We start from the raw sequence: 19,108 nt of genomic DNA on the forward strand, positions 1-19,108 counted from the left end.
CCATCAGCTTTGTTGCCCTTCTCTGGACCTGCTCCAGGACCTCAATGTACTTGGAGTGAGGAGCCCAAAAACTGAACCCAGAATTCCAGGTGTGGCCTCAGCAGTGCCCAGTACAGGGGGACAATCACTGCCCTGGTCCTGATGGCCACTCTCTTGCTGATCCAGGCTAGGATGCTGATGGCTTTCTTGGCCACCTGGGCACACCCTGGCTCATCTTCAACTGCCTGTTGACCAACAGCCTCAGTGTCTTTTCCGCCAGGCATCTTCCAGCCTGAAGCCTGCATGGGGTTCTGTGACCTAAGCTCAAGTTGTCCTCTGCTTCAAATCCTAGTGGTGACATGGTTGGATGAGGCCTTCAGCAGCCAGGTCTAGTGGAAGGTGTCCCTGCCCATCAGAGGGTTGGATATAAATTATCTTTAAGGTCTCTTCCAACCCAACCCAAACCATTGTGTGATTCCCTGAAGGCTCTGAGGAGACCTTCTTGTGGCCTTCCAGTATCTGAAGGGGGCTACAAGAAAGCTGGGGAGGGCCTTTTTAGGATGTCAGGGAGTCATAGCACTGGGGGGGGGTGGAGCAAAACTAGAAATGAAGAGATGCAGATTGGATGTTAGGAAGAAGTTCTTCCCCATGAGGGTAGTGAGACACTGGCACAGGTTGCCCAGGGAGGTGGTGGAAGCCTCATGCCTGAAGGTTTTGAAGGCCAGGCTGGATGTGGCTCTGAGCAGCCTGCTCTGGTGTGAGGTGTCCCTGGCCATGGCAGGGGGGTTGGAACTGGCTGAGCCTTGAGGTCCCTTCCAACCCTAACAATTCTATGATTTCAACCAACGATATCATCTCCTAGCAAGCATCAGCTGCTTCCAAAGGCTCTCCACCCTTCTCAGTTTCTAGTTTCTAAACAAAGAGCACATTTTCCCCCTTCTCTTTTTATTTCCCCTTCCAGAAGCCTGCTCAGTTGTTTATATTTTTATTCCTGAAGCAGGACAAGGTCTCCAGAAGGAAGCCAGCGTGTTTAGAAGCCAACCTGCCATGGGTTTTCATGACAGATGAGATCAACCAGAGCAAGACTCTAAAGAAGAAGAAACAGAGGAGCCTCACAAACCCTGAGCACACACCTGGGAATATCACTCAGTGCAGGAATGAGCCTGGATGGCTCCAGCATTTTTACATTTGGATCCAGAGCTTTCTTGGATCTAGCTTTTGCTGCCCTCCCTCAAGGAGCTCTGCCAACAAAGCCTGAGGGAGCTACACTCAAAGTCACACCTGGAGCTTCAGAAGGTCTGCTGAGTTTTCCTACAGGAATTCCTACAATGGGAAAGGCAGAGAATTCCAATCAGAACATGGATTGCAGGAATTTAGGAGCTATTATCTCTGGGCAAGTAAGAAATAACTCCTCTGAGTCAAAGAGGTGCCATTTTCACACTATGGGGAACAAGTGAAGCTGGATAAAGACCATGAAGAAAGTCTCCTTCCAGGCTCTGATGCTGAGTCCCAGCTCTGCCTTTTTGGGAGAACATTCTCCAGCAACAGAGGACAAAAAGCATACAGTCATAGAATTGTTTTGTTTGGAAAAAAACTTAATGATCATCAAGTCCAACCATTGGAATCACAGAACAGAATCACAGAATCAACTGTCAGGGTTGGGAGGGACCTCAAAGATCATCCAGTTCCAACCCCACTGCCATGGCCAGGGACACCTCACACCAGAGCAGGTTGCTCACAGCCACATCCAGCCTGGCCTTCAAAACCTCCAGGCATGAGGCTTCCACCACCTCCCTGGACAACCTGTGCCAGTGGGGCACCCTCATGGGGAAGAACTTCTTCCTAGCAGCCAATCTGAATCTACCCTCCACTGCAGCCCTTAAGCCACGTCACAAAGTGCCATATCCACACATTTCTTGAAGATCTCCAGGGATGGGGACTCCACAACCTCCCTGGGCAGCCTCTTCCAATCCCTGACCACTCTGGCAGCGAAGAAATTTTTCCTCATCTCCAACCTTACCCTCCCCTGGCACAGTTTCAGGCCATTTCCTCTCCTTCTATCACCTGAGATGAGGCAGAAGAGTCCAACCCCCACCTCACTGTAACCTCCTTCCAGGGAGTTGTGGAGAGCAATAAGGTCTCCCCTTAGCCTCCCTTTCTCCAGGCTGAACAACCCCAGTTCCCTCAGCTGCTCCTCACCAGCCCTGTCCTCTCTCTAGACCCTTCCCCCAGCTTTGCTGCCCTCCTCTGGACCCGCTCCAGCACCTCGATGTCCTTCTTGGAGTGAAGGGCCCCAAACCAAAGCCAGGACTCAAGGTGTGGTACCTTCCTCACAGCTATTTTTAACATCACTGCTTGTTTACAGAACCATAAAGCAAAAAAAAACAAAACACAAGACAAAAGCCTTAAACATCACAGAGCTACTCCAAAGGGACACAGACCACAGCAATAAATCCTCCATCCCCAAAGCAAGAAGCAAATTCTTTCGGTTCACTCCTTCGCAAAACAGGCTACTGAGCAGCCAACCTACTGCTGCTTCTTGTTTGTCCCCAAGTTGGGGACCCACCCTTAAAGTCCACAATCTCTTCCTGCTCTCCAGAAAGCCACAAGTGACCTTCTCTATCCCTTGGGATGAAAGAAAAAAACCAACCAACCCCAATCTCCTGTCCAGACAAGAGGGAATGAAGTCATAGACAGCTGCTGGCTGGGATTTTGAAGGCAGGACCTCCAGGTGTTTTTGCCCTGGTGCTCCAGGGGTGAGCTGCTGAGTCAGAAGACGACTTTGGATCCCCCTGACTGTTTGGGTTGGTGGTTTTTTTTTTTCCCCCATCTCAAACCTGTGGTGTGGTTGTGTTTGCCAAGCTGGCAGCTGTTTTGCCACGTGGGACTGCTGAATTGGCCCAGGTGACTCATGTTCCATGGAGAAATGGTCACGTTTACAAAGCTCTCCAGCACCTTCCTCATGCCCCACAGGCACTGCTGCCATCCTCCTGCTCTTCCTCTCCTGCAATAAAGCAGGATCTTCTCAAAAGGGAAGCCCTGCACCCAGCACCTCAACCTTGCTCTCCTGAAAGATTTGACTTTTATCACAAGTGAGCAATTTGCTTTGCAGGAAGTTGTCTGTACTCTGCTAAAGCACATCTCACCTCTTCCTGAGGCAGCAGCACAGGGACCACAGAATCATAGAATGCTAGGGGTTGGAAGGGACCTCCACTCCAACTCCCCTACCAGGGCAGAGTCACCTAGGGCAAGTCACAGAGGAACACATCCAGATAGGTCTTGAAAGTCTCCAGAGGAGACTCCACAATCTCTCCAGGCAGTTTTGTTCAGTGTTTGAGAACCCTTAACTGAGAAGAACATCCATATTCTGCATCTGGGCAGGAATAACAGCAGGCACCAGGACAGCTTAGGGCTGCTCTGCTGGACAGCAGCTCCATGGAGAAAGACCTTGGAGTGCTGGTGGGCAGCAAGTTCTGCAGGGGACAGCAATGTGCCCTTGTGGCCAAGAGAGCCAACGGTGTCCTGGGCTGCAGCAAGAGAAGTGTGGCCAGCAGGGCCAGGGAGGGGATTCTGCCCCTCTGCTCTGCCCTGGGAGACCACAGCTGTAATCCTGTGTCCAGTTCTGGGCTCCCCAGTTCAAGAGAGACAGAGACTTGCTGGAGAGAGTCCAAAGGAGAGTCACCAGGATGCTTAGGGGACTTGAGCATCTGCCCTGTGAAGAGAGACTGAGAGCCCTGGGGCTGTTTAGTGTGGAGAAGAGAAGGCAGAGAGGGGATCTGATCAATGTGTATCAATCTCTGAGGGGTGGGTGTCAAGTGGAGGGGGCCAAGCTCTTTTGGGTGCTGCATAGCAATAAGCCAAGGACCAAGGGATACAAAGTTGAACACAGAAAGTTTCAGCTGAACCTGAGGAGAAACTTCTTTGGTGTGAGGGTGCCAGAGCCCTGGAGCAGGCTACCCAGAGAGGTTGTGGAGTGTCTTTCTCTGGAGGCTTTCCAAAGCCACCTGGATGCCTTCCTGTGTAGACTACCCTGGGAGATGCTGCTCTGGCAGGTGGGTTGAACTGGATGATCTCTGGAGGTCCCTTCCAACCTCTAACATTCTGTGATTGTGGTTATCAGTCATTGCATATAGAACCCAGGATGATTTTGGTTGGAAAAGACCTTAAGATCATTGAGCCCAACCATTATCTAAGACTACCAAGGCTGGTGCTAAACCATGTCCATCATTACCAAAACTCTGTCTCTCCCCACCTCCCTGGGCAGCCTGTTCCATCATTTTAGGATCCTTGCAGTGAAGAAGTTGCTTTTAATGTCCATCACAGCAATCAAAGAATCCTTTGGGTTTAAGGAGACCTTTAAGATCATCCATTCCAACCCTCCCCTAGCTCTGCCAAAGCTGGTGCTAAACCATGGCCTTCAGAACCACATCTCTGTGTCTTTTAAACACCACCATGGATGGGAATTCAGCCACTTCCCTGGGCAGCCTGTGCCAGCCCTTGAGAATGCTGTCAGTGAAGCAATTTCTAACTGTCCAACCTAAAGTTCCCCTGCTGCAGCTTGAGGCCATTTCCTCTTGTCCTGTTTCTTGTTCCTGGGAAGAAGAGACCAACCCCCACCTGGCTCCAGCCTCCTTTCAGGGAGCCACAGAGAGCCAGAAGCTCTCCCCTCAGCCTTCTTTTCTCCTGGCTCAACAACAAAACCAAGGTCCTTCAGCAAGTTCATCCTCACAGGACATCTTGGATATTTGGTAAACACACACAAAAATGGAATGTGCCCCTTCCTACAAAATGGGGATTCAGATATTGTGATGTATTCCAAAAAGTGGTTTTTCACATCTGCTGAGGCACTTCCCAAGGTGAGGAAAGCTGGTGAAGGCCATGCTACCTGCTTACAACCACCTTCCCTTTTGTCTTTCCTGCTCCTCTCTCCCTTCCACCTGCTTTTCATCCTTTGGCATTCATTTCATCCTCTTCTAAGGCTCCTCTCCTGATGACTGGCATTAACATCAGCCCAAAGGATGCACTTGGACTGCACTCAGAGCTGGCAGGAGGAATCATAGAGCTGTTTGGGTTGGAAAAGGCCTCTAAGATCAACAAGTCCAACCATCAACCCAACCCCACCAGGGCCATTAAACCCTGTACCCAAGTGCCATGGCCACAGGTTTCTTGAACACCTCCAGGGATGGGGACTCCACCACCTCCCTGGGCAGCCTCTTCCAATCCCTGACCACTCCTGCAGCAAAGCAATTTTTCCTAATGAGTGGCTATAAGCCACACTCCCTTCTATTTTCTCCCTGTCTCAGAATGCTCTCAATGTATCACATTTCTCATTGCAGCAGCCACAGCAATCAACACCAAGTGACCCCTCTGCTCCCTCCAGATCTCAGATAAGATGTTTTTCCTGGGCACACTCATACCCTGTGTGCTGGGCTGACCCAGAGCAGAGAAAGCAGCAGGATGAGGGAGGGGATTCTGCCCCTCTGCTCTGCTCAGACCCCACCTGCAGCCAGTTCTGGTGCCCCCAGCACAAGAAGGACCTGGAGCTGTTGGAGCAGGTCCAGAGGAGGGCCATGAAGATGATCAGAGGGCTGGAGAACTTTCCCTATGCAGACAGGCTGAAGGAATTTGAGCTGCTCAGCCTGGAGAAGAAAAGGCTCCAGGGAGACCTTAGAGAAACCTTCCAGTACCTAAAGGGGGCTACAGGAGAGCTGGGGAGGAACTTTTGACAAGGGCTGGGAGTGACAGGACCAGGGGCAATGGATTGAAGCTGGAAGAGGAAAGATTGAGCCTGGAGATTAGGAAGACATTCTTTCCAGTGAGGGTGTTGAGACACTGGAAAAGGTTGCTCAGGGAGGTTGTAGACATCCTTTCCTTGGAGGTGTTCAAGGTCAAGTTGGATGAGGCCTTGAGCAACCTGGGCTGGTGGGAGGTGTCCCTGCCCATGGCAGCAGGATTGGAACTGAATGATCTTTGAGATCCAAACCATTCCAAACCAATCCAAACAACTCCAGGACTCTATGACCTCTTCAATGTTAATATGACCTCCAGAAATGAGAAAACAATCAAACAACCAGAGGCTTTTGTTTTGCATCTGACCACAGATTTCTGCCCAGCTCCCATTCAAAGCTTTTGTGCAGCTCACAGGATGGATGTTCCCATCTTTTTTTTCCCCCTTCCTTTTCTTTTTCTACCTGATCAATGCCTCCAGCTGAGCTAGTACAAATAGTAACTAATTAGTATGCACTGAGAGGAGTAGCACCTTGCACAGCTCCAGCTCTTTCAGGTGTCTTGCAGAGCCACAGAGCCTGCCTCAAGTCAGGCTGTGCTCAGGAACAGCCCCAGCTAAATATTGAGCAAAGCCCAAGCATGACAAAACATGACAGGGAAGGTGACCTCAGTGTCCTCTGCATGCCACACAGGCTGCTGCTGGCCTGTAAGGGTTAGATCACAGAATGTTAGGGGCTGGAAGGGACCTCCAAAGATCATCCAGTCCAACCCCCCTGCCAGAGCAGGAGCACCTAGAGCAGATCACACAGGAACACATCCAGGTGGGTCTTGAGTATCTCCAGAGAAGGAGACTCCACAACCCCCCTGGGCAGCCTGTTCCAGTCTTCTGTCACCCTCACAGGGAAACAAATTTTCCTCATGGTTCCATGGAACTTCCCATGCCTCAAATTCTACCCAGTGCCTCTTGTGCTGGCATTGGGCATCACCCAGCAGAGCCTGGCTCCAGCCTCTTGGCACTCACCCTGCACATCTTTATCAACAGCAATGAGGTCATCTCTCAGGCTCCTCCTCTCCAACCTACAGAGCCCTCAGCTCCCTCAGGCTCTCCTCCTAAGGAAGATGTTTGTGGATGCCTTCATCATTTTTGTGGCTCTGTGTTGGACTCCTTCAAGCAGTTCCCTGAGGTCCTTCCTGAACTGAGGGGCCCAAAACTGGACACAAAATTCCAGATGTGGCCTCACCAGGTCAGAGTAGAGGGAGAAGAGAACCTCTCCCAACCTACTAGCCTACTAGATGATGGCATCAAGGACAGCAGAGATGGAGTTATCTCCTTTAAAATACCTTTTTAGCTATGGAACATGCCAGTTTCTTCAGTAGGCAGCAGCAGAAATGCTCACTCACCCCTTGAGAACTGGGTTTGGTTTGGAGACCAGCACTATGAGGACATTGAGAGGCTGAAGCAGGTCTAAAGCAGAGCAAAGAAGCTGGGGCAGGGTCTGGAGAACAGGTCTGGGGAGAAGTAGCTGGGGTTGTTCAGCCTGGAGAAGAGAAGGCTGAGGGGAGACCTTCTGGCTCTCTACAGCTCCCTGAACAAAGAACAGAGTCAGATGAGGGTTAATCTCTTCTCCCAAGGAACAAGCGACAGGATGAAAGGAAATGGCTTCAAATTGCCCCAGAAAGGGTTTGGGTTGGGCATCAGAAAAACCTTCTTCACTGGAAGGGTTCTCAAAGACTGGCACAGGCTGCCCAGGGAGGTGGCTGAATCCTCATCCCTGGGGGTGATCCCTGGAGCCACAGAGACATGGTGCTGAAGGAGATGTGGTGCCTCTATGAGAGTGATGAGACACAGGAACAGATTGCCCAGAGGGAGTAGCGCACGCCTCATCTGTGGAAGTGGTTACGAACAGGCTGGATGAGGCTTTGAGCAACCTGATCCAGGGGAAGGTGTCCCTGCCCACCATGGCCATTGAACCATCTCCCAGAGTGCCATCTCACACTATCACAGTATCACCAAGGTTGGAAGAGACCTCAAAGATCATCGAGTCCAACCTGTCACCACAGACCTCAGGACTAGACCATGGCACCAAGTGCCACCTCCAATCCCCTCTTGAACACCTCCAGGCATGGGGACTCCACCACCTCCCTGGGCAGCCTGCTCCAATCCCTGACCACTCTGGCAGCAAAGAAATGTTTCCTCCTCTCCAACTTAACCCTCCCCTGGCACAAGTTCAGGCCATTTCCTCTTGTTCCATCACCTGATACTAGGGAGAGAGACCAACACTCACCTGGCTCCAACCACCTTTCAGGGAGCTGTAGAGAGCAATGAGGCCTCCCCTCAGCCACCTCTTCTCCAGACTAAACAATCCCATTTCCCTTAACTGCTCCTCACCAGACCTGTGCTTCAGGCCCTTCACAAGCTTCATTGCCCTTCTCTGGCACTGCTCCAGCCACTCAATGTCCTACCTGGAGTGAGGGGCCCAAAACTGAAGCCAGGATTCAAGATGTGGCCTCACTAGTGATGGGTACAGGGGCACAATCACTTCCCTGCTCCTGCAGGCCACACCATTGCTGATCCAGGTCAGGATGCAGGATGAGGGCTAATCCATCAGAACCTTCTACTATTGATACCATGGAACAGTCTGGAAAAGCCAGTGAAGAAGCTGCTGGAACTAGACAATCAGCAGAAAAACAATGAAAAGCAAATGGCTGGTGAAAAGCCCCAAAAGCCTCCCATGATCAAATAAGTCACAGAATCATAAAGTCATTTTGGCTGGGAAAGCCCTCCAAGATCCTTGAGTCCAACCTTCAACCCAGTCCCACCATGGCCATCAAACCATGGCCCCAAGTGCCATGGCCACACATTTCTTGAACACCTCCAAGGATGGGGACTCCACCACCTCCCTGGGCAGCCTCTTCCAATCCCTGACCACTCTGGCAGCAAAGCAATTTTTCCTCATCTCCAACTCAGACCTCCCCTGGTGCATCTTGAGGCCACTTCCTCTTGTTCTATCACCTCATACTAGGGCAGTTTACATTGAGATCACCACCTACATTCAAGTCACTTCCCACACAATTAGGGTTAAATTCTCAACCCTGACCCACAGTTTGTGATAGAATCATAGAATGGGCTGGGTTGGAAGGGACCTCCAAAGGGCATCCAGTCCAACCCCCTCTGCACTCAGCAGGGACATCCTCAACTAGCTCAGGTTGCCCAGAGCCCTGTCCAGCCTCACCTTGAATATCTCCAGGGATGAGGCCCCAACCACCTCCCTGGGCAACCTGTTCCAGTGTTCCACCACCCTCATGGTGCACAACTTGTTCCTCACATCCAATCTAAATCTGCTCTGCTCTAGTTTGAAGCCACTGCCCCTCGTCCTGTCACTGCAGGCCTTTGTCACTTGTGCAGGTTCTCCCTCTCCAAACAAAAGCCCTCTGTGTGGAGGAACTTGGCACCTCAGCATGGTCCATCAGCACTCAAGGTTGTTTGGGGTTTTTTTTGAACCAACAAAACATTCAGTTCTGGAAAATTTATTTGCCCTGTCCCATTTATTTCCCTTGGCTTGCCAAAAAAAGCCCTAAATCAGTATATTTTGAGTTGTCCAAGGTGACAAAAGGCATTTGGAGAGAACTGAGGGAAGGATTTGGAAATCTTGCTTCAGAAAGTGACAGCTGAGAGTTTCCAGTTCTTCATCCACCTCCTTTGCCAAGGAATAGCCACTGCTGCTCAACACGACTTCACATGGCTTGTGACCACCATTTCTCTCCCCAAAAGCCTTTCTGTGAGAGGTCAGCACCACCTCCACGACAGAAAAAAAGCCTTTGAGAGGCCTGAGAAGAGACATCCAACATTGTTCTTGAGCTGCACACTCATCAAGCAGCCAAGGAAGCCAGCCCCACAAGCCCTCATTCATAGGAGCAGCCATTCAGTGCCTCTCAAACGACGCAGCTGGAAGGTTGAGGGGGGGCTTAAAAGCAAGCATCTGAAAGCCTCAGTTGTTAAGATTGAAGCTTCTGAATCTGAGAGTGTCATTATTTATCCAACCCATCAAGCCTCTTCCCTGCTCCAAGTGCCTCTGCATAGCAAAACCATTCCCATGCATAGGGATAAATGCATGAAGGATTGATCCTCAGCTCTCGGCGGCCTCATTCCAAAACTCACTCCGGGATGCATCCCTTTTAATCACAGCTTCAGCAGGTCCCTATTGATCCTACCCCTGAAAAATGCTTGGATTTCATCAAATCAGGTGGCTGGGATCAATGTTTGCTCCTGGCAGCTCAGGTACAGCGAGAGAAGCGGAGCAGCAGGAACTGCAGGCCCTTGAGCTTGCATGAAATTCAAACTGCGTTGGATTTACACATTTGAGACTCAGATCACAAGCAGGAATATCATAGAAGGTTTCAGGCTGGAAGGGACCTCTCAAGGTCATCTAGTTCAGGACCACTGCAGTGAGAAGGGACATAGAACCACAGAATGGTAGGGGGTTGGGAGGGACTTGGTTGGTTGCCCAGGGAGGTGGTGGCAGCCTCATCCCTGGAGGTTTTGAAGGCCAGGCTGGAGGTGACTCTGAGGAACCTGCTCTAGTGTGAGGTGTCCCTGCCCATGGCAGGAAGGTTGGAAGTGGCTGATCTTTGAGGTCCCTTCCCACCCTGACAATTCTATGATTCCATGACCTCCAGAGATCATCCAGACCAAGCCCCCTGCCAAAGCACACTCACCTAGGGCAGATCACAGAGGAACACATCCAGATGGGTCATGAAAGTCTCTAGAAAAGGAGGCTCTACAACCTCTCTGGGCAGCTTGCTCCAGGGCTCCGGCACTCTCACGTCTTCAACTAAATCCAGGACTGGAAAATGTGTACACCACAGCAATCACAGTATCCTTTGGGCTGGAAAAGACCTTTAGCCAACCATTCCCTAACTCTACCAAGGCTGGTGCTGAACTATGGCCTTCAGCACATCTCTGTGTCTTTTAAACGTGGGGATTCCACCACCTTCCTTTTCCAGCCTGTTCCGGGCCTTTAGAATGCTTTCAGTGAAAAATTTTCTTCTAAACAGCCAACCTAAACCTCCCTTGGTGCAACCTGAGGCCATGTCCCTTTGTCCTATCCCTTGTTCCTTGGGAGGAGAGACCAGCCCCCTCCTGACTCCAGCCTCCTTTCATGGAGTTGTAGAGAGCCAGGTGGTCTACCCTCAGCCTCCTTTCCTCAAGGCTCAACAACCCCAAATCCTTCACCCACTTCTCACAAGACTCATGCTCTAGACCCTTCCCCAGCTTTGTTGCCCTTCTCTAGACCCACACCAGCCCCTCAATGTCCTTCTTGGGAGTGTGGGCCTGCAAATTTAACCCAGCCCTCGAGATGTAGCCTTGCCAATGCTGAGTACTGGGGGACAATCGCTTCCCTGGTCCTGCTGCCCAGCTCATTGCTGATCCAAGCCAGGATGCTGGTGGCCTTCTTGGCCACCTGGACACACACTGGCTCACACTGAGCCATCTGTCAGCCAGCACCCCCAGGTGTTTCTCTGCTGGGCAGCTTTCCAGCCACTCTTCCACAAGTCTGAAACCTTCATGGAACTGCTGTGACCCAGCTACAGGACCCAGCTTTGTTGAACCTCATACCCCTGGCTTTAGCCCATCCATCCAGACTGGTCAGGTCCATCTGCAGAGCCTTCTCATCCTCCAGCAGATCACCATCCCAACCACCTTAGTGCCACCTACAGACTGACTGAGGATGCCTCCATCCCCTTGTCCTGAGCATTGATGAAGACATTAAAGAGAACCAGCGCCAGCAGTGAGCCCTGGGGGACACCACTTGTGCCCAGCCACCACCTGGAGATAACTCCATTTCCCACCACCATCCTCTTCCATAAACTGACAGCCAACTCTGGCCCACAGAAGCCACTTCTGCTGTAGGTCCCTGTGGGTGATGCAGCACTGAGGACAAGGACAATTGACCACAAGAGCCTACAAACTCCTGTTGGAATCATCCAAGTGACAGCTTCTCTTTTCACGTGCCCTCCAACACCACCAACTCCAGCAGGTCCATCTCCAGTGTTATTTCACAGAATCACAGAATCACCAAGGTTGGAAGAGACCTCAAAGATCATCAAGTCCAACCTGTCACCACAGACCCCATGACTAAACCATGGCACCAAGTGCCACGTCCATTCCCCTCTTGAACACCTCCAGGGATGGTGACTCCACTACCTCCCCGAGCAGCCCAATTTATTGCATTCTGAGCTCCACAAGCTCCCTCACTTCTCTTTTATTTCACCTTTCATCTGTTTGAAACTAAATTAATGTATTTTTAATCTGCTGCAACTGGACTTCAGCTCTGAGAGCCTTTACTGTAAACCAAGCAGGCAGCTGCCCCTCGTTAGATGCTTTCTAATTTTGGAACAAGAGAGATACAAAGGAAAAAAACCACCCCAACAACAAACCAACAAACCCAAATCAATCCTCTCCTTTCTCCCAAGCACATCCAAATTCATTCCACTCCCTATCACAAGCATCAGGCCAAATGTGGCTGCTTTGATTTCCAGCTGAATGGGAAGCTGCTCCTACTGAAGCAGTGTCAATGGACATTTATTTTGGACTCGAGTGTGCCAGAGCACATTTCCTCTCCCTTTCATTGACCTGATTTCACTCAACTTCTGAGAAAAGCCTTCCAAGGGCTGATTGGCTTTAGAAGAATCTGTACCTCAAAAAAAAAAAAAGAGGTTCCAATTGTCTTCTGTGCCAGTGGCAGAATGGCCATGGCTAGACCAAAGAGTCTGATTTCAGAACTTTCTGCCAGCTGATTACAGAGCGAGCGACTTCCAAAAGCAGAGATGCCAAAAGAGACACTGAAGGGGGGGAGGGAAGGGGGGGGGGTGGCATGCAGAAATTTACTAACTGAATAAAATGAACTCAAGAGAACAACACCACAGGCATGAAAATTATTTCACAACCTACCTGGGCATATTCTTTCTCAATTGCAGCTCTCTTCTGACTGAATGATCTGAAAGAGAGGAAGGGAAAAAAACAAACAAAGACAAAACCAAACAATAAAGTTGATTAATACACAGAACAAACCCTCTATAAATTCAATAATTGACCTAAAAGGATTTTCTGCTCCCCAGCTTTTCCAGTTAACTAACCAAAAATTGTTTGACAACTGTGTGGCAGTAGCCTAGCAACTACCACTTGTGGACTTCACAGATGGGATCCTCACATTTCCAAGTTTCATTGGGCAGATTCAGTTCCCAGGACTACTGGTGTAAACACCACTTAGCTCATTAAAGGCTCATCAGTTTGCCACTGGTACAGCCCAGGGAAGAATTTTGGTAGCAGAGAAGAGAATTTGGCTTTGTACTCGTGGACAGACTGAAGATTTCTTTGTTTTTCAAAGGAAAAGGAAAGTTTATGCTTCTTTCACAGCACCCAACACAGCAGACTCAGAGATGCAGTCACAAGACTAAAAGTCTTAAAACCCAGCCTTGTCCTCCAGCAACATCCTGACTCATCCCCTGATGTAGCTGGTAGCACATCTGACACACTTAACTCAACTGGTGCCACTCACTGCACTCAGCCCACATTAACATCGCTGCTCTACACTCATGTAGGGCTCAAGTTCAGAAAATCAAAGAATCATTCAGGTTGGAAAAGGCCTCTAAGATCATCAAGTCCAACAGAGAGTCACAGAATCATACAATTGTCAGAGTTGGAAGGGACCCCAAGGATCACCCAGTTCCAATCCCTCTGCCATGGGCAGGGACATGTTCCACTAAAGAGATTGCCCAGAGCCACATCCAGCCTGGCCTTCAAAACCTCCAGGGATGAGGCTTGCACCACCTCCCTGGGTAACCTGTTCCTCATGGGGAAGAACTTCTTATGGGCTGCACAGGGAGGTGGTGGAGTCACCATCATTGGAGGTGTTCAGGAGGAGACTTGATGGGGTGCTTGGTGCCATGGGTTAGTTGTTTAGGTGGAGTTGGATTGGTTGATGGGTTGGACGCGATGATCTTGAAGGTCTCTTCCAACCTGGTTTGTTCTATTCTATTCTGTTCTGTTCTATTCTTCCTAATGTCTAATCTAAATCTACCCTCCTCTAACTTCCATGACCACATCCACAAGTCAGCAGCAATAAAATCTCTCCAAATATAAACTTCAGATCTGATTTCCCCTCACTACAAACCTACAGCAGCCTCACCTTGCTCTCCTAAGGCTGAGCTCCTTCAGCCTTAGCAGATCATAGAATGATGGAAACTGCTGAGGTTGGAAGAGACCTCTAAGATCAGCAAGTCCAGCCATCAACCCAACACCAGCATGGCCATCACACCATGTTGCCAAGTGCCATCTCAACAGATTTCTTGAACATCTCCAGGGATGGTGACTCCACCATCTCCTGGGCAGCCTGTTCCAGTCCCTGACCACTCTTGCATCAAATAACATTTTTCCAAGCTTCAACCTAACCCTCCCCTGGCACAATTTCAGGCTGTTTCCTCTTAGACTGTCATTACTTACTTGGGACAAGAGGCCAACACCAGCCTTACTCCATCTTCCTTTCAGGGAGTTGTAGAGAGCAATGAGGTCTCCCCTCAGCCTCCTCTTCTGCAGACTGAACAACCCCAGGTCCTTTAGCTGCTCCTCTCCAGCCCTGCCCTCCAATCCCCTCACCAGCTCTGTTGTCCTTCTCTGGACATGTTCCAACCCCTCAATGTCCTTCTTGAAATGAGGAGCCCAAAACTGAACCCTGTCCTCAAGATGCAGCCTCACCAGTGCCCAGTACAGTGGCAGGATCGCTTCCCTGCTCCTGCTGGCCACACCATTGCTGATCCAGGCCAGGCTGCCGGTGGCCTTCTTGGCCACCTGAGCACACTGCTGACTCATCTTCAGCTGCCCTCAACCAACACCCCCAGATCCTTTTCTGCTGAGCAGTTTCCAGCCACTCTGTCCCAGGCCTGGAGTGCTCATGGGGTTGCAGAGACCAAAGTGCAGGCCCTGGCACTTGGCCTTATTAAACTTCATAGTACTGACCTTAACCCATTGATCCAACCTACTCAGATCTCTCTGCAGAGCCTTCCTACCCTCAAGCAGCTCAACAATAAGGGTGGTGAGAACACTGGAACAAGTTGCCCAGGGAAGTTATGGATGTCCCCTCCCTGGAAGTGTTCAAGACCAGGTTGGATGACGTCTTGAGCAACCTTGGCCAGTGGGAGGTATCCCCTGCCAGTACCAGAGGGGTTGGAACTGGATGATCTGTTAAGGTCCCTTCCAACCCAAACCATTCCATGAATTTATTACCACTCCTGCTTAATTTTGTGTCACCTGCAAACTGAGGGTGCACTCAACCCCTTCAAGTTCTACCATCCCAGCCAGGATTTCAACACCAGCACCATTCCAACTGGAAGCAGCTTCACACGCCTCAGTGTGTCAACAGCTGAAGACATTCCCTCTTTAGCCCTCCAACAGCCAGAGCAGAGTCATTTTCTCTGTCAGAAACTATGAAGCTTGAAGCTCTACCACCAGCAAAAAAACCCCCATAAATTATCTAATTCTGATTCAATTAGTTCCACAATAATGATGGTGACTCATTAATAAAACCAATAATCCTCAGGAACATGCTGTAATGAGGTTAACTCCATAAACACAAACAAAAGGAGCTCTGAATGGGCTATTTCTACTCCTGTCTTCTCCACTTCAGCCATGAAGAACATCTTCCACATGCTGATAGGGCTCAGTCTAGCCTGGATGGAAACCAAAAGTCTCATGGCATCAGGACTGCTTCAAATCCTGTCCAGATTAATGACTGCCCCAACGTTCTGGCCACATTCCAATGCCAATCATTGCATCCCTGCCCATAGCAGTGGGGCTGGAACTAGATGATCTTTCAGGTCCCTTCCAACTGAAACCATTCCATGAATTCTATGAATCCCACCTCCTTCAAGCCCCACTGTGTAGCTCAGGTGGGTACCAAGGGCTGTATGACTGTGCCACAATCATTGCCTCCATGGGAACACATAAAGCTGTCTGAGATCCTTCTAAATCATTGAATGGGTTGAGCTGGAAGGGACCTTCCAAATCATCCAGTTCAAACCTCCCTAGCATGGGCAGGGATACCTTCCACTACACCAGGTTGCTCAAAGCCTCCTCCAGCACTTCAACACTTCCAGGGTTGAGGAGTCCACAACTTTCAATTAATCTGCTTTGTAGAGTTCAAGGTATTTCATCTAGTATTACAAAACCATTTATTTTACAGTATCACAGTATCACCAAGGTTGGAAGAGACCCCAAGGATCACCAAGTCCAACCTGTCTCGATAGACCTCACAACCAGACCATGGCACCAAGTGCCACGTCCAATCTCCCCTTGAACACCTCCAGGGACGGCGACTCCACCACCTCCCTGGGCAGCACATTCCAATGACGAACGACTCGCTCAGTGAAGAACTTTCTCCTCACCTCGAGTCTAAACCTCCCCTGGCACAGCTTGAGACTGTGTCCCCTTGTTCTGGCGCTGGTTGCCTGGGAGAAGAGACCAACCCCCTCCTGTCTACAACCACCTTTCAGGTAGTTGTAGAGGGCAATGAGGTCACCCCTGAGCCTTCTCTTCTCCAGGCTAAACAACCCCAGCTCCCTCAGCCTCTCCTCATAGGGCTGTGCTCAAGGCCTCTCCCCAGCCTCATTGCCCTTCTCTGGACACGTTCAAGAGTCTCAATGTCCTTCCTAAACTGAGGGGCCCAGAACTGGACACAGGACTCAAGGTGTGGCCTAACCAGTGCAGAGTCCAGGGGCACAATGACCTCCCTGCTTCTGCTGGCCACACTATTCCTAATGCAGGCCAGGATGCCATTGGCCTTCTTGGCCACCTGGGCACACTGCAGGCTCATGTTTAGGCAGGTGTCAATCAGCACCCCCAGGTCCCTCTCTGTTTGGCAGCTCTCCAGCCACTCTGACCCCAGCCTGTAGCCCTGCATGGGGTTGTTGTGGCCAAAGTGCAGCACCTGGCACTTGGACTTGTTGAATGCCATCCCGTTGGACTCTGCTCATCTGTCCAGGCAGTCGAGGTCCCTCTGCAGAGCCCTTCTGCCCTCTAACTGACCAACATCTGCTCCCAACTTGGTGTCATCTGCAAACTTGCTGATGACTGACTCAACCCCCTCATCCAGATCATCAAAGAAGATATTAAAGAGGATGGGGCCCAGCAGTGATCCCTGGGGGACGCCACTGGTGACCGGCCACCAGCTGGATGTGGCACCATTCACCACCACTCTCTTTAGGCTCTCCTGTTCCAAAGACAAATCCCACAGGCTCCATCTCCTCTCTGAACGTGCCTGCATATGATGCTGAGCAACCAGTGACCCTGCTTCAGCAGGACTAAATGACCTCTAGAGGTTCCTTCCAAGTCCTATCATTCTGTGATTCTGCATCCAACATCTACAGCAGTCAGCCAACATCTGAACATCCAAAGCTCACAGTGTCATTGATTGGGTTTGATTGGAAGGGACCATAAAGATCATCTAGTTCCAGCCCTCCTAGCACAAGTCCCTATCCAACCAGCCCTTGAACATTCCCAAGGTTGAAGCTTCCACAGCTTCTCTGGGCAACCTGTTCCCATGCCTCACCAGCCTCATGGGGAAGAATTTCTTCCTAAAGGCTCATCAAAATCCAGCTTCTTCCCATTTGTAACCATCACCCCTTGTCCTGTCTCTACCAGCCCTGGTCAAAAGTCTCTCTTTGCTCTCCTGGAGGCCCCCTTCCACAACAAGGAGGTTGCTAGCAAGTGCCCCCAGAGCGTTCTCTTCTCCAGGCAGATGAATCCCATCTCTCTCCTCCATGCAGATCAACCCCAACTCTCTCAGCTGGTCCTCAAAGCAGAGGTATTGAAAAGCTCTGTAGATGTGGTGCTGAGAGACATGGTTCGGTGGTGGACTTTGCTGTGTTATTTTACTGGTTGGACTCAAGGATCTTAAAGGTCTTCTCCAGCCCAAACATTTCTGAGTCCCTGAAAATCACACTCAGCACCAGGCCAAGAAGCCACCACTTGACAGAAACTATTTTGTTACAGCTCCAGAGTGGGCCCAGGCTCTTGAAAGGAGCCTGTTGCAAGCCTGAAGGAAAACATCCCTCCTCTCAGGAAAGTTCTCCTAATGGTTTCACCATGCAGAGATGATTTAACCCCCAGAGACCATGCCAACCACCCACAGCATTTCCTCACAGCCTGCTGGCTGCAGCCCCTTCCACGGCTTACTGCTCCCTGTGACCAGGATGAAATCTCAGCCTGGCAGGATTCCAAAGGAATGTTCTTTCCCAAAGCACAAACAGCTAGAGCAGCTCTGCACAGGAGGGTTGTCCTCCTCTGCAGTGTCAGCAACTGGCCAAGGCTGGCTGAAAGCAGAGTGGTGGAGTTGCACAACAGTTGCTCCCGGTGTCGTTAGGACAGTCAGGACCCAAAGTGGGACCCACAAGGACTTTCCTGCCAGACTCTAATACCTGAAAAGGAGGGTGGAGAGTTTTCTGCTGTGTGGCAGGACTTCACCCACCAACACACAATCACAGAATCCTAGAATGGCTCAGGTTGGAAGGGCCCTCAGACCATTCAACTGTGTAAATGCGGTCCCTTCTTTCATTCCAGAGAACTGCACTTGAAAGTCTCTGACTGAATTTTTGTGCAGCCCTGCGGATGGAGTTAAATCAGCTTTTGAACAGAGAAAGCAATTCCCTCTCTGGCTGTCAGGGCTGCACGGTATTCTAGAGTTCAAGGTGTGCCACACCTTGAGTCCTGCATTCAGTTTTGGATCTCTCACTCCAAGAAGGACATTGAGGGGCTGGAGCATATCCAGACAAAGGCAAGAAAGCTGGGGAAGGGTCTGGAGAACAGGCCTGGTGAGAAGCAGCTGAGGGAGCTAGGGTTGTTTACTCTGGAGAAGAGGTGGCTGAGGGGAGACCTCATTGCTCTCTACAGCTCCCTGAAAGATGCTTGGAGTCAGGTGGGGGTGGGTCTCTTCTCCCAAAAAACAAGTGATAGGACAAGAGGAAATGGCCTCAAGTTGCTCCAGAGTAGGTTTAGGTTGGGTATTTAGAAGAAACCTCTTCACTGATAGGAATCTCAAACCCTGGAGCAGGCTCCCCAGCCTATTCCAGCTGAATTTCTCAGCTTTTCAGTGCAAATCCATTCGCCTGTGTAAATGCAGACCCTTCTTTTATTCCAGAGAACTGCACTTGAAAGTCTCTGATTTAATTTTTGTGCAGCCCTGTGGATGGAGTTAAATCAGCTATTGAACAGAGAGAGCAATTCCCTCTCTGGTTGTCAGGGCTGCACAGTACTCAAGTGTTTGTGCTGAGCAAGCTGTGGCCTCCATCCCTACATTTGTATGACTTGAAGTCATAGAATTGTAGAATTGTCAGGGTTGGAAGGGACCTC

The 19,108-nt window shown here is 50.4% G+C and overlaps 1 protein-coding gene across 4 annotated transcripts in view; it reads right to left on the bottom strand.

Moving 5' to 3' along the window:
• Positions 1-19,108, bottom strand: part of FCHSD2 (FCH and double SH3 domains 2) — a 227,818-nt gene that overhangs the window by 152,512 nt on the left and 56,198 nt on the right. For all 4 annotated transcript variants that reach the window (XM_054164636.1, XM_054164635.1, XM_054164634.1 and 1 more), the window contains one exon: positions 12,659-12,704. In XM_054164636.1, coding sequence (XP_054020611.1) covers positions 12,659-12,704 — 46 coding nt within the window. The remainder of the gene's footprint in view (positions 1-12,658; positions 12,705-19,108) is intronic.

The sequence above is a fragment of the Dryobates pubescens genome, chromosome 10 (assembly GCF_014839835.1).
Source record: "Dryobates pubescens isolate bDryPub1 chromosome 10, bDryPub1.pri, whole genome shotgun sequence".
Classification (NCBI taxonomy): Eukaryota; Metazoa; Chordata; class Aves; order Piciformes; family Picidae; genus Dryobates; species Dryobates pubescens.